This window comes from Vulpes vulpes, chromosome 4 (assembly GCF_048418805.1).
Source record: "Vulpes vulpes isolate BD-2025 chromosome 4, VulVul3, whole genome shotgun sequence".
In the NCBI taxonomy this organism is placed as follows: Eukaryota; Metazoa; Chordata; class Mammalia; order Carnivora; family Canidae; genus Vulpes; species Vulpes vulpes.
In genome coordinates this window covers 121,103,784-121,120,106 of record NC_132783.1, presented here as the reverse complement: position 1 = coordinate 121,120,106, position 16,323 = coordinate 121,103,784, and the positions used below count along the sequence as shown (strand labels likewise).

Sequence of the window (16,323 nt, the reverse complement as noted above, 5' to 3'; positions counted from 1 at the left end):
TTATATCTCTGGCTCAGAAACCACATGTTTTCTCAGGAGTACAACACATTATACCTCTGATTAAGATCAGCCGTTGTTCATTATGGCTAGCATGAGCTGAAATATCCAAGTAATTGCACTGTGGTTCGGAAAAATTCACAAAGAACACAATTAGTTTAGTAATTTTTCTTTGAAGAGAAGAAACTTAAATGTGCTCAGCATTACACAAGCTTTCCAGATTTAGTGGTAATCACCAGTATGGCAAAGTTTCTGCCAAATGGGAAAATATGAGATTCTCAAGGCTTTCCATTCTGCGGCTCCTTTGCCTCATTCTTTTTAATATCTGCATCAACCCTTTTAAAAAAAATATTTTTATCTGCTTGTTCATGGGAGACACAGAGAGAGAGAGGCAGAGACACAGGCAGAGGGAGAAGCATGTTTCCCGCAGGGAGCCTGATGTGAGACTCAATCCCAGGACCCTGGGATCACGATCTGAGCCAAAGGCAGACACTCAACCACTGAGCCACCCAGGTGTCCCAGTGCATCAACCCTTTTAACTGCTGTTTCCCAAGCCAATCTTGGGGGCTTCAGTGACTTCAGTGGGCCTGCCTTTTGTAGGTTTCATGATGCAGATGCCTCCCTAGTCAATCCTCCACCCAATATATATATCAAAATATGTTGGCTTCACACCTTTTCCCTAGAGGATCCTGCTTTATGCCAAGTAAGGTTTACTAGCAAACTCATGTGATTGATGCTCTGTTTCCAATGATGTATATTTTAAGTAAAGGCTATTCAAGCTTGGGGTAAAAAGACTTTTCAAAGGCTCTATCATATATTCTCTTACAATCTTAATATAATATTTATTTTCCATTGTGTATAATATCTTTTGAAGTTGAAATTTCCTCCTTACTAAACTTGTCATTTCTTTGGCTCACCTCATTTCCACCCCTATACCTTGCATGACTGAAAGCACTGAAGCTAATGGAGCCACTATAAAACTTCATTCTCCAAGATGACCAAACACTCCATTCATTAAAAAAAAAAAAAAAAAAAAAAAAAGGCTGGCGGGTGTACTTGGCATCTTGATAATGACTTTGGCTTGGACATCAAAAAGAGTTAGGTGAAAAGAGTGTTCATGAAGTGATATAAATATGAGAAAACAATCTCTAGAAAAATATCTTTTAAAGAGGAAAAAACATAAATATGAAGCAGAGAAGCAACAGACCAGCTACTCTTCAAATAAGTAAAATAATGGTCATAGTGACAAGAATGACTATTATGAATAGCAAACATTTCTCAGGTTACTAAATTTTATTATGACTGGAGCTTTTTTCCATGGAAAAGAACAGTATAGAATGAACTTTTAGAATGAGTGACTGAGAATCAGAATTAGTCATTTTAGAATGAATGTAGAGAGCATCAGGATTAGCCATTATAAAATGAATGTAGAAAAAATATTTTTCACCTTGATGATCTTGGAGTTCATCAGGTATTTCTCTAGAGATCAGTAATGAGATCTAGAATGTTCTTTAATCCTCTTAATCTACACACAAATCATTGCAATAAAGCCATTGAAAAAGCCAAAATCTAATAGAAATAAAATGTAATGAGGTAAAGGAAACTTGCATTACAATTTGAAACAACAATAACCATAGTTCATGACATAATGTGCCTTGGCTCTTCATAGTGACCCTGTGGGTTTAGGTAGATATGATTGTTACCATCCTCATTTTCTAGATAGGAAACTGGGACTCAGAGAATGAACTGCCAAAGGTTTAATACAGTGAGTATGTGTCAGGGCCAGGACGTGGAACACCAGCCTTCTGACTTTCAGCCAATTCTGTCCTGTAACAGTAAGGATTCTCTGGAACTTTGACCTGTGGAAATGCCTCCTGTGTCACTCAAAGGCATATATATCATTTGGTTTATGCAAAATATTCAGCCTCTAAGATAGAAAAGAAGACTTCACAATTAGGGCCTTTTTAGCTGGTCACATGAGTCATGAATTCCCAGGACTGTCTTATTCAGATTCTTAGGGTATTAGATGCAATCATTAATTCATTCACTTAGTAAATACAGAATACCTATTTTGTTATAGGCTTTAAGGGTATATGAGTGAACAAAATAGGTGAAAACTCCTGCTAATGTGAAGGGTGTATTCTACTGGGAAAGGAGAGAACAAAAAATAAATAAACGTAATAAACAGGTAGGTTATATCAAATGTCAGGACGTGATAAGTTTCTGAGAAAAAAATAGAGCAAGATAATGGGGATTGAGAATGCTGGAGATTCCTGAAATTCCATAAACACTATGCTGATACTTTTCTAGGATCTTGTTATTTTTATGCAACTTGGGAAAAGTGAGACCTACTCAGATTAGTGGTAAATATATGTACTTTCAGAGCTGCAAGCTTGATGTAAAAAAAAAATAGCTCCTAGGAAAATACACAAAATCATCTTAGATCATATTCCTGCTAACCGATTCTTTACCACTCATCACAACTCTCATGCTCCCTGTCTTGACCCTGGCCTACTAAACTACCACTTTCTGAGCTCTCACACCTCAGGGCTTACTTATCCAAAATACACATTAGGCCATGGTTCCAGTTGCTATTTCAGGTTATTTCCAGTGATCACCATACAGTAGTGGTTTCTATTGCCCTAGAAATCAAATATAAACTACAGAGCCTTTCCTTTAAAGTCTGCTGTGTGCCACTCGACCTTCCTGCTCCAATTTACAGAAGCTCTACACTGTGTTCCCAACACCTGTACCGCCTCATCATCCTCATTTTCAGCACTTGCTCTTCTGTTTCCACTTTTTTCCTAGGATATCCACTATCTCTCTTCTCTCCTGTTTTAGAAATCACAATAACTTTACTATTAACATGCCATTCAGAACTTACTTTTCATCAATTATCCTGAATTCTCCCCAGTTAGTGGTACATGTTTTCTAAACTAATAAGTATTCTTCTACACACTTACAATTTGTCTATTTGGATAATGGAATCTTAGAATTGGAAGGATCTTTGGAGGCCTAGCTCACATCTACAGCACTAACAACCTCCAAAACATCCCTGACCTCATTTGGGACTGAGGGCTGCGTCACTGGCCTATGTATGCCCTGTCGGATTAAATCTTCATTAAATCTCCACAAGCCCACCACTCAACTGCCTCTCTACCTAAATGTCATGAGATGACTATTGATACTATTTTCAAAGAAGGAAGGAAGGAAGTTGAGAAAGGAAAGAGGGGAGGAACAGGGGCAGGCAGAGGGAGGGGCCCTAGATGAAAACTTTATCCTCCCTTCTTGTTTCAGTTAGCTCTTGATATATAGCAAATCATCTCAAAACCTAGTGAGTCAAAACAGTATTTTTTATTATTTCTCAAGATTTTGAGGGTTGGATTGGTGTTCCCCTGCTACATGGGGAACTGCACGAATACTCATCTGGTACCTCACTTGAGGCTGGAGGGTCTAAGATAGTTTAACTCACATGCCTGGCAGTTCATGCAGTTGGCTCAGGCATTGCTTCTCCTCCATGTGGCCTCTCGTCTTCCATCAGGCTAGACTGGGCTTCATCACAGCATGTGATCTCAGATTTCCAAAAAGGATGAAATGGAATCTGTAATGCTTTTTTTTTTTTTTAATTTTTGAAGCATAGTTGACATACAATGTTACATTAGCTCCAGGTGTACAGTGTATTGATTTGACAATTCTACACATTACTCAAGCCTCAGGAGTCACAGTGCCATTTCTGCTGCCTTCTATTTATCAGTTAAGTCCCAGTTTCAACGGGAGGAAAAACAGATTTTGCCTTGGTGAAGGACATTGAAGGACAAGTTCACATTACAAAGAATGCAAAAAATTCCAAAGCATCTACTACAGTTTCAAACCTCTGTATACTGGGCCATCCAGATTCCTGCCTAGGGAATCAGTGGCCTTTCCTCATGTCTAAGGCAAATTTGTCCTTCTGGATCCATCCTGTCTATCAGCTCATGGGTTCTACTCTCTCTTCTGTATAATATTAGCCTTTCTCTTGTTACTAGTTCTTTCTTAACATCATTTATCCAATACAGATCTTTCCATAATAAATTTAAACTTACCTCAAACCGTTAATGGTTTGCCTGAAAAAAACAAAAGGCCCACACACAATGCCATGGCCCATCTCCTTCATTCTTAGCCAAATATATATATATATATATATATATACACACACACACACACACACACACACATATATACGTATATATATATTTTACTACCTTTCTGTAAACTATCTTAACTATAATATCTATAAGTATGTATTTATTTATTTATTTATTTATTTATTTATTTATTTAAGTTCGATTTGCAAACATTCAGTATGCAGTGCTCATCCTGTCAAGTGCCCTTCTCAGTGCCTGTCACCCAGTTACCCCATCCCCCTGCCTGCCTCCCAAACTTCTTGAAGTCTGCTCATGGCTCCCATTTTTTTATATTCTTCCCTCTTTGGCTTTTGAGATACTACTGTTTCCTGATTCTCTCTCCTTCTTTGGACACTCCTACCAGTTTTCTTCCTTTGCTCATTAAAATCTTAAGTGTTACTTTTTCCTTCAGCTCTCTTCTTACTTTGTACCTTCTTAAGGCAGTAGTATTTACTCTTAGGGCCTTAGCCATGCTTGAAGCATGCTCATATATGTTCCACATGGTTTCTGAGATGATCAGCAGCAAGGCTGAGCCCAGAGGCCTACAGAAGTAACCCATTATCAGTGCACTCTATTGGCCTTTATTCCATCCCTCTATCACTTTTCCCACCTCCACATTTGTGCGTGCTTGAAATTGCCTGCCTCAAATCTACCTGCAACCAAAGTTCTTGTCTAGGGTCTGCTTTTGGGGAAACCCAAACTAAGACAGCTTATATTCTATTTGTAGAATTGGTTCTCCCTTCCTCTCCACTTCCTAAATTCAGATCCTCCTCTCTCATCTAGGTCTAGAAACTCTTACCTTCACTCTCTGAGTCTAATTTGCCCCTTTCCCCGATTTATTCATGACACTGCGAGAAAATAAGTTTCATAAAGCATTTGATCATATCACATCCCTCTTTAAAAGCATTGGTGGTTCTCGACTCTCCCCTCCCTAAAAATCTGAAATTCTTATACTGGACTACAGGAAAATTCATAATCTGGACCCTGTTTAGCTTGACAGGCTCGATTTCTACTCCAGCTACCCTGAGCTACTTGAACTTATTAAAAGAGTTATTTCTTTTTGCTTCTTAGACCTTGGTGAAGTTGCACCAAGTTCTGACCTGTTCGGTATTATAATAGTCCTTTTATAGTTCTGCTTCCCCCCTAAGTTTTAAGCCACCTAAAAAATTGTGGTTTATTCATTTCATATTCCCAGGGCCTGCTGTACATGCTGGGCTTGTAGAATGTTCTTACTAAACATTAATCAATCTATCCAGCCTCCACTTAAATACTTTCCATAATAGTAGGCTCACTACCTTTCTGTAAACTATCTTAACTATAGAACCAATTTAATCAATCACAGTACAAAATTCTTCGAAAACATCGAAGAAAGAACAATAACCATAACTTCCTTAATATAATTTGTTTTTTGATGAACTCTCATTTAATCTAAGCTTTGCATAGATATACTGGTTCTGTTTTACGAATGAAGAAACTAAGGCAGAGGGTAAGTAACTTGTCCTAAATCATACAACTAAGTAAGTGACAAAACCGTGATTTGAATGCATGAAGTCTGGCTCCAAAGTTCATGCTATATTTGATGGAAAGAATTAAATTACTTAGTATATGAAAAGCACTTAGAACAGTATATGGCATAAGGTATAGATTTAATAAGTGCCAGCTATTATTGTCATTGCCATTATGATGAGTACATTCAATATAATTTGGTATCGTTCACTTTGAATTGTCATAGGTTTTCACTAAATGAGGGAGATTTTTATTTGAATTAGATCATAAATAATTTTTAATACCACCATCCAATCGTATTAACTATTGTTTTTTATGACTGCAATATTCTATAGAATGGCCCTGCAATAATTAATTAGTTCTTGCTGTTGACTATATTTCTTTTAATTTTTCATATTATATATAACACTATGGGCATTATTTTTATGCATTAAGCTTTTTCCCTTAATTTAGGCCATTTTTTTAGGATGGATTTCCAGAAATAAGAGTTATGTATTAAAAAGTCTAAACATTTTTATGGTTATTTATGCATATCAAAAATGGCCTTACAAAGGCATTATGTCATAGCTATGTTTTAGGGAGTCCGTTCAATAATTCAATATTTGCAATTGTTATAAAACCTTCACATTAATACTAGCTTTACCCAAAGAATTTACACAAAATAAATCCCATCCCTTTTCAATATGACAGACTTTCAAATATTTAGATTTTTAAAATTTTCTTTCTTTTTTAAATATTTTACTGAAATACAATTTTAGATTTTTTTAAAATATATGCCTTCAACACCTTCACTCCAATGGAACCTCTCAGCGTCATTCAGATTTTTTTCTTTTTCTAAACATCCCCAACTTTCCCTCCAGCATCTCTGGTCTGACAAAAGTATCAGGTGCTTAACCATCTGAGTCATAATTCCTAAATACATTCCGTCGTGCCTATGTCCCTCTTAATTTGGAGATTACAGACATGGTCTGTAGTGCAGAGCACACAGGGTCACTTTCCTTGACCAGGGCATCTCTTTCCAGCAGTGCAGCCTAAGGACACATTAGCATTTTATATACTAAAAAACACTGTTGGCTCATGTTTACTTGCTATCAGCAAGTCCCCCATGTCTTTTTTTCCATGAACTCCTATTAAGTCAGGTTGCCCACATCCTGATGTCGGTAATAGTATTCAAATAGAAGTTTTTTTTTCACATAGGTCCATATTAAATTTTAGCAGGTTTATTAAGTTTCTTGTTCCAGAATGTTGAGATACTTCTGATTTCCCAAATATATTGATTAATTTGATGCATTCCTTTATGCTTTCTGCGTCTTCACAAAAGTCATAAACAAAGATATACGCTAAGACAATCCCAATAAGTACAGTCTTATGGTACAAAATTCAAGTCCTTTGGTTGACAGTAATCAGCACCTTTGTATATAAGTTTTCAGCCAGCAGTAAACCAGTAGCTGTGAATCCACCCAAATGCCTTAACACTCAACCACATTCATCCACCTTATTCCCAAAGATATCACAGGGGACCTTGTTAAATGGCTTCCTAGGACTAAAATAAGTCATGACTATATTTTTCACTAGTTATTATTAAACTCATTCTATAATTCTGTCTAAAAAAACATTAAGTGATTTTAACCTGGGTCTCATGACTATCCCTATTTTCTAACTGCTTACAAACTAGTCTATACTAAGATTAAATCTTATGATAATAAAATGTTTATGTTTGCTAACTTCTCTATGCAATTATCAGTTCCTCATAGAAAAAAATCATTTATACTTCCATGTGTTTTGTAAACTAACACAGCAGCAGGCTTAACCAATAATTATTATTTCAGCCTCCAAGTAAAAGATATAATAAAGAAATGTTTAATACAATAAATAAAATATTCTGAAATCACTCCTCTGTATATTTTATGGCTCTTTAATGCAAATCAATCTGCGATTTGAAGATACTCAGCTTATGTTGAATAACATTCCATTACTAACAGAGAGGGACTATCTGATTATGTCTAATGTTATTGCCTTAGAACTAGTCATAAAATAACTAAAATAAAATGTTTCCTTTTCTTCAAAAGTGTTAATTGAGTTATTTAACTTCCAGGGTGCTAATTGGTTCCCCTTTAGTTGGTCAACCCAAGAACAAAACTGGAGATGTCTATAAGTGTCCAGTTGGGAGAGGCAAACCATTACCTTGCATAAAGTTGGATCTACCAGGTATGTAAAATCAAAATGTTAAAGTCTAATCCTAAATTATACCCAGTATTCTCATTAAAAATAAATCTTAACTCAAAAAAATATTACAAGAATCTATAAACATTCTTCAGTTCTTACCATCCATGTTAACATAAAATAACATTTTGATTCTGTCTGCCCTTTATTTGCTTCAGAATTCAGGATAAAATATCCATAGATTTAGAAATAAAAAACCTTTCCAAATAACCCCACCCATTACATTGCCTCCACAAAATTTAACTGTTTATTTTTTTAAAGAATTTACCACAGGAATTGTAATACATGAATTCTTTTAAAGAGAATAGCACAAGGTGAACTTGGATAGAAATGAATGTGTTTGATAGAAATATCACTGATATTAGAACATGACTAGAAAATTCCTACTAGAACTATCCAAGAATTAGAATCCTATCAGTCTTCTATACAGTGTTAAATACCATTAAATTAACATATACTTTATAGGTTTATTTCAAATGTATTTTTCAGTTCTCTGTTTTTCAATTTCCTATTTGTTTATTATGAACATTTTTCCTTTATGTTTATGAGCATAGTTACAATAGCTGCTTTAATATCCTTGCCTGATAATTACAACATCTGGAGTATCTCAGCATCACTTTCCATTTATTACCTTTCTCTTGAGGTTGAGTCACATTTTCCTGTTTTGTCTTGTGTTTAGTAATTTTGGATTGTATCCTGGATTATACTTTTGAGTTATAAGCATGAAGATTCTAGATCTTTTATGTGTCTTTGAATAGTCTTAACTTTTTGTTTTAGGAGACAGTTTACTTGGCTGAACTCAATTTCCAAACTTCAGTAGGAAGCAGTTAAAATCTCTATTCAGTTCTTCTGGTTGTAGCTGAGCTGTTTGAAGTTTACTCTCCACATATACAGTTCAAGTCCTTCAGATATTTGGACAGAATATACATGTATATGTTAGAACTCTCTTTTTGTGGCTCTACTTTCCAAGATATACCCCCTCACTTTGTAGATGCTATCATTACCCCAATTTCTATCCTTTGTTTCTTTAGAACAGTTAAGACAGAGTTTTATTTCAAAATTAGCCACTGATGAAGGCCCTCCCTTGGGAGAAAACAAACATGTAAACAGGAAATTCACCCAATACTAATCTCCTCTTACAAGTACAGACTCCCCCCCCCCCCCCCCCCAGTTTCTGTTTTTGGTTGCTTTCTAGGGTCTTCAGATGGTTGTTTCATTTTTTTCTCCTTTTCCTAGAGTTATAGTTGTTATTTGCAAAAGACTTGCTCTGATAGGAGCTACTCTTTCATTATTGGAAACTTTAATAGCATTTTAACATTAGCAAGGAGATTTTAACTATACCAACAACAGTGAAGTTTCTTCTGCTATAGGCCCTAGTGTCCCAAGAATGCTCATTCTAGGTCAACCCTAGTACAAAAAATCTAATCCAGATTATTCAAGACCAGTGTAGATAATAGCCCAGTTCCAGGTGCTTTCAAGGAAAACCAGACTAAATTCTGGGACCAAGACCATTGCTCAAACTTGGAAGGCAGCGTGACCATTCAGGAATCCCTGCTTCCATTCCCCACTTTTAGCTAATAGATATGGTCTTAAGGTAGGAAAAACTTCTGGGCATGAACAGTGAGATAAATCTTCTTTGAACCTGAGATTTGCCACTTTCAAATATTTTATCACTCTGCTAAGCAGAGTTTAGAAGATTTGGATTTTTCCTGTCCAATCTTTTTTTGCTCTTTCCAATATAAATAACTAGAACTTCTTGCCAATTTTGCCAGGTTGGCATGCTTCAAGACCCAGTGTTCCTACCTGGAATATCAAATGGCCTCCCTTCATTGTATTTCTTTTATCCAGACTTCCTGACCACTGCTCAATCTTCCTTCAGTTTTCTTTGCTAGCCTCATGATGTCCCCATGATGGTGAAAATAATGGTCAAAAACGTATATTTGAGAAGGTTTTTTTTTTTTTTTCCTGCTCTACTGCTCATTTTCCCTCCTATCAGAAGTCATCTTTTATCATTGGTCACTTATAACATATAGATAAAACATGCAAGGTATGTGTGTAAGTTTACATTATACCTATAATATTATGAGAGTAAATGTTTTGTTTTAATTAGAAAAAATGTGTGAAAGGCTATCCCACATTCTCTCATTGCCCCAATAGTTCTGCATTCTTTTACAGTTCAGCAAAACTATTTGAGACAGTTATCCAGACAAAGTTTCTGGGACATAAGCCAAGTTTTCAGCCTTAGCTTATTCATTATATCCTTTAATAATACTTTGAAGACTATTTAGTTGAATCAGAGGAAGAATGTGCTATGATATGAGCAAAGCAAATAGAATGTCTTAATGAGAAGACACTTAATTTTACTTCATTTTCCACCCTTATAAAGTTTTGTTCTATTTTTAGTTAACACATCAATTCCCAATGTCACGGAAGTAAAGGAGAACATGACATTTGGATCAACTTTAGTCACCAACCCAAATGGAGGGTTTCTGGTAAGAAAGCAAAGAGTTGGTTATTGAACCAGGAATGCTATCATTATGTCTTTATAAAATCTGTTCTATAATTTTTAATCTTATGGTTTTTAATTTTTTAAAAGGCATGTGGCCCCTTATATGCATATAGATGTGGACATTTGCATTACACAACTGGAATCTGTTCTGATGTCAGCCCCACATTTCAAGTCGTGAACTCCATTGCTCCTGTACGAGGTACACATTTTATGCAATGTTCTTACATGTTTGAAAAGTGTAAGCAATGAATGAGACATATGTATACACAGGAGCATACCAAAAAGCTTGAAGTATTGTGTCAGCTACCAGCATTACCAATTTAGGTAAATGTTTGCTTTGGCAATATATAACCAAACTGCACTGCTATTTTTGGAGTTGATATTAGTGTAAATAACCTTTAACAGAGTCTTATTTAAACATCATCGCTAAAGCTGTCACATTGTTTTTATTTAAAGAGCGAGTCTCTTTGAAGAAAGTAATCTCATTTGAAATATACATAGAATGAGAATAGTTACATAAAATTCATATTGAGAAAATTTCCAAAGATAACTCATACAATGTCGATTAAAATTAAGTAAAGATGAGTTTTACTTGATAAGAATTTCAAACCAATTGCTATGGAATGCAATAGTATTTATCACCTTTATTTTTCTAAAACTGTTTTCTGATTATAAAAGCAATGTGTCCACTATGTGGACTCTCAGTTTATCTTTTAAAACGAGCTTATTTCAGCCATGAAGACACTTCATACACCTTCGTACTGTCTAAAAAGATAAATTCAGGGATCCCTGGGTGGCGCAGCGGTTTGGCGCTTGCCTTTGGCCCAGGGCGTGATCCTGGAGATCTGGGATCGAATCCCACGTCGGGCTCCCGGTGCATGGAGCCTGCTTCTCCCTCTGCCTGTGTCTCTGCCTCTCTCTCTCACTGTGTTCCTATCATAAACAAATAAAAATTGAAAAAAAAAAAAGAACATGAAACCCTTTTAAAAAATAAAAAAATAAAAAATAAAATAAAAAGATAAATTCAAATGTGTGCAATTGACTCCTTTTATTATAGAATGCAGTACCCAGCTGGACATAGTCATAGTGCTGGATGGCTCCAACAGTATTTACCCTTGGGAAAGTGTTACAGCTTTTTTAAATGACCTTCTTGAAAGAATGGATATTGGTCCCAAACAGACACAGGTATGTGACCAAGCATTTTGATTTCTGTTGTTCTAAAGATAAAAATGCATAGATTTTTAATAATAAAAATATTCTGAAAATAAGCTAACCAATAAAGCTAATATTCAGGATGAATGTTATATTCTATATCCCTGCTTTTCTCCTGATGAAAAAGACATTACTGGAAGATCCTGTTATTGTCTAAATAGAAAATATTATGAAAGCTGCCATTTCTAATGCTCTTGGAAAATATCCCCTACAAATCTCTGTAAAATCATAATTGATTCTTACTTATAAGGTAACTGTAGCCACCTCTGATAATATCAGAGAAGGGTTTCAGAATCTGTGGAAACTAATCTCACAACCCAAAGAACACCTAACATTACAATCTCCTTTCTCATATTATACAGAGTAAATTTGTGAGTGACCACAAAATATCACTTAAAATCCATTTTTTTCTCATATTTAAGAATTTCTTTTTCTTAATGAGGTTTCACTTCATTTAATGGCAATAAAGGCGATGTGTTTAGAAATAGGTACTCATGGGGAGAAATTTCTAAAAAAACAACTATTCGACTTAACTGTCGCTAAAACATGGGGCATGTGCTCAACCTGTTCTGCTGCAATTTTGATGTTTCTATCCACTAGAACTGTAATTAATCTTCTATTTCTATAGTGAAAATCCTAATAGAGGAGCTATTCTCCCAGCCACCAGCCAGAACTCTAGCCTGTGGGGTGGGATATATGGAGTCCTAGGTCTTTCTTAAAAGGAACAATTACTCTATTCAGAGGAATGGGCTCAACCCTTAGGGTGCAGATGCTACTAGCAAATGCAAGGGAAATGAACATGCTCTGAGGCAGAAGAGTCAGGTCACGTTTACTCAGTTCCAGGACCCCATTCCACAGAGGAGAAAATTTCAGAATGCAACCCTGCACACAGTCATTTGTGATACCTGCCGATTTCACCGGAGACAATCTTCTTCATAGGGAGAAGCTCCCTAAATGGCTGAATTTTTCTGTCACATTTTGCCTGTATAATTCATTGTGGAATTTAGTCATACTCCTTAATTCATTTACTCAAATATTTTTCCTGACGGTTTACAATGTACCAGGCTCTGTGCTAGGGCTGGGATAATTGTAGACAATATGACAGACACCGCCACTGCCCTCATAGGGCTTCTGATAATGGGATGTTTCTCCAAAAGTAGCTCACAGAATTTCTTTTTCCAAATCCTTGAGGTGCTTGTGCGATGCCCCAGATTTTCAGAATCAGAGTCTCTCAAGGTAGAGCTATAGAGCCCACATTTTAAGTAAGCAAGCTACACGATTCTTAAACATGGTAAAGTTTCAGAAACACAGGACTAATGCATTATTATATAAGGATGTGTATGTGTGTCTGCTGCATCTCTAGATACAGACTTTGTATCACCTTTTTAATCCTTTTTAGTAGCCAGCCAGTCAGTGCTTTGCCATGACATAGTGGGCCCTTAATAAGACTCTGTGGAATAAATGTGTATGTCATAATTGATGCTTTTTAAAATCTTTCTCTGATAGGTGGACACTTAATGAGACACTATTTCTACAACTGGCATTTTAATATTCTTTTAAGTATATTACTTTATACTCTGGGCTTTAGTGTTTATGCTTTAGTATTTTCTAATCTTTTTCTATTTTGGCTTAAGTTGTATTCATGACTATTTTGTAAGTAATTCTCTAAATGAAATGGATCGGAAAGGACATATTTACTAAACCATCAATTTTGCTAAACTGTATTTATCAGGGTTTTAAATGTAACACATTTAAACTCCCTTTAAAATTTGACCTTCTTTGGATTCAGAAAGGAAATTTATTCATAGAAATTTTGGAAAAATACTTCCTCTTCAAAGAAAATGTGTATGGTTGTCTTTCACGTGGTCTTACAGTAATTCTCTCCAAAAACATAAACAATTTATTTTAACAACCATTTTTTTCCCTGACTGGTTGTAACATAATTTAAACAAGTTTGGTTTTTTTGTCTTTTTCTTTTTGCTTGTTTTCAATTAGAGCACCCAGTTCTGCCCTAAGATTGGCAGAATTTCCTTCTGGAATTTTTTCTCCCAAGTATTTATCCTTGCTGCCTTCATTCCTGAAAGGGGGATATATAAACATAAATTGTGAGAGAGACTACAGATAGGAAGCTAAAAGCTGGATGGGGAATTCTTAGAGTCCTCAACCACATCAAGGGCATAAAGGTATTAAGAATGGAGTTAAGAGGATTTATGAAGAAGATTTCTCTGTAAAAAGAGCCTAGTGAGAAAGGCTTCAGTGGGATCATACAGTGAGCTTGGTGTGTCCACTGAAGTTGGGACACACAGTTGACTAGACTCTGACTCCTGCCCGAAATACCTAACCGGCGAGATAACAGCTAACCAGCTCCTGACAGGCAATCAGATGAGAGGAAGCCACAGTCGAATTGGCCTGCAGGCCCAGGGTCAGTCGTCAGTACAAAGAATGTGTATGTTTATGAATTATCACGGAATCATGCTAGGTCCTGTCCATGGACTTCCCTGAAGGTGAGCAGAGGCTTCTGCACAGAAAGTCAGAAGACATCCCTGATATCCAGGGACAGCAATAGTGAAATGCATTCACCCAGACAAGGTTGCAGGTAAAGGGACATCTGCAGAGAACCCACAAGAAGGCTGTTAGCACTGGATCCATCTCAAGATAGCACCAGTCAAGTAAGAATTCCTGTATCCTTTATTCATCTTCCCTCCCCCTGTCCCTGTGGAGGTCAGAAACTACAGTTAACAAGCAAGGGAAGATAAGAAGATAAGTAAAGAAACAAAGAAAGAAACAACTAGTTGTTTCCCTTTCTCAACTGCATGCCTCTCACCCACTGTAAGCCTTACTTAGTAAGGGAAGGAGAGAAGATTTAACTGTAAATCAACTTTGATATTTTGTCTTCTTGATTTTGTTTTAATTTAAGTTGAACCCCATGAAATTGTTGCTGTATGATAATTTTGTTGACCTACAAATACAGCAGTTTCTGTGGTACAACCAAAATTCAAATACATTTGACCCTAGGACAATGTGAAGGTTAGAGACAATGACTTTTTGAAGAGTTAAAAATCTGCATATAACTTTTGATTCCCTGAGAACTTAACTACTCATAGCCTGCTGTTGACTGGAAGCCCTTCCAATAACATAAGCAGTGGATTATCATATATTGTATATGTTATACATGTTATATACCGTATTCTTACAATAAAGTAATCTAGAAAAAAGAAAAGGTTATTAGTAAAATCATAAGCAAGAGAAAACACATCTGTTACTACATTGTATTTACCAAAAAAAAAAAGTCATGTTATCAGTGGACTGACCCACACAGTTCAAATTTGTGTTGCCTAAAGGTCAATTTTATAGGTCTCTCTTTTTTTTCACAGATCTTTCAAAACAAAGAATAAGACCTTTATCTTTCTATCCAAGGGGAATGGAAAAACTTCACCCTAAATAAGTTTTAAAGAGATCATTGGGCCCCCAAAAAATTACATTATGACTGTACCTCATAAGTTCTTGTTTACTATATTAATTACAGTTATACACCTAGTAACAAGTAAAAATCGAATATGATGGCCTATTCTCTGCAGTGTAGATTTGTCATTCAGTAACTGCACGTATTGGAAGATAGTTGCAAAGATGTGAGAGTAACTATCAACACAACAAAGAAAAAACCTTCGAAAGGAAGGAAGGGGGGAAGGAAGGAAAACAAAAAAGTTTGCATTAAGAATGAACTTGTGATGAGCACAGAATGATGTATAGAAATGTTGAATCACACCATATTATACATCTGAAACTAATATAACACTGTATGTTAATTAAGTGGAACTAAAATTTTAAAAACTTTAAAAAAATAAGTTTTCTGTATGACGATTAGTATACATTAAGAGAATGCAACACAATTACAAAAAGATCAACTCCAAATAGTTATTCAAAATTTCTTCCATGTTCCTGTGTGGTCCCATTAAGACTTTTGAAAACATAGTGAAAGAATTTTTGTAAACCAGTTTTTTTACCCAAGACAGAGTAAAAGCTGTAAAATTGCCTTTTAAAAAAAAACCACCTATAAAAACAAACCTGAAACACTCTGAGCTTGCCATAAAAGATATGATGGTATAAACATTATGGAGGTCTTATTGATCCTCAATACCTAAACATAACATTGCTTTTAATAATAAATGAGAATGATATAAATATGCCAAATACGAGTGCATTACCCTAAATAAAACCAGTAAATTGTGAGGCTTGATATAAAAGTGAAATATACTAATGGAACAATGTCTAGATTGTTGCTATCAAGAGTGTAGAATAACATTAAACCAGCCAAAATGAAAGAGAGAAATTAATTAAAATTTAGGAATATTATTTATCTTTCTTTTTACTGCACATTTTATGGTTATTTCCCTAGAAGCCTTAAATATTAGGCCTGATTCATTGTTTTGAAGTCTGAAAAGAAGCCTGACTGCACCTTGCAGCCATATCCTTGTCAATCAAGCTATAGTTTCTGACAGTGGTGCTGTGAATGAGGTGAATCTTCTCTATCAACAGCTACCCGTTCTCCATTTTTCCCCCCTTCCTCCATCCATAACTCACCTGAGTTATCCTTCCAAGGTAAAGTTCAGACCATAGCATTTCCCTGGATAAAAGAAATCTCCTATCTTTGCCTGCTGAATAAGATCCAAGCTCTCCAAGGGACTATGTGGCATTTGTCACCTGGCACCAGTC

General features: G+C 35.7%; 1 protein-coding gene across 1 annotated transcript in view; it reads left to right on the top strand.

Annotated features, from left to right (window-relative positions):
* ITGA1 (integrin subunit alpha 1) overlaps positions 1 to 16,323 on the top strand; it is a 161,290-nt gene that overhangs the window by 60,801 nt on the left and 84,166 nt on the right. Inside the window, exons 3-6 of the mRNA XM_072756940.1 lie at positions 7,762 to 7,874; positions 10,293 to 10,381; positions 10,486 to 10,597; positions 11,456 to 11,583. Of these exons, the coding sequence (XP_072613041.1) occupies positions 7,762 to 7,874; positions 10,293 to 10,381; positions 10,486 to 10,597; positions 11,456 to 11,583 (442 nt within the window). The remainder of the gene's footprint in view (positions 1 to 7,761; positions 7,875 to 10,292; positions 10,382 to 10,485; positions 10,598 to 11,455; positions 11,584 to 16,323) is intronic.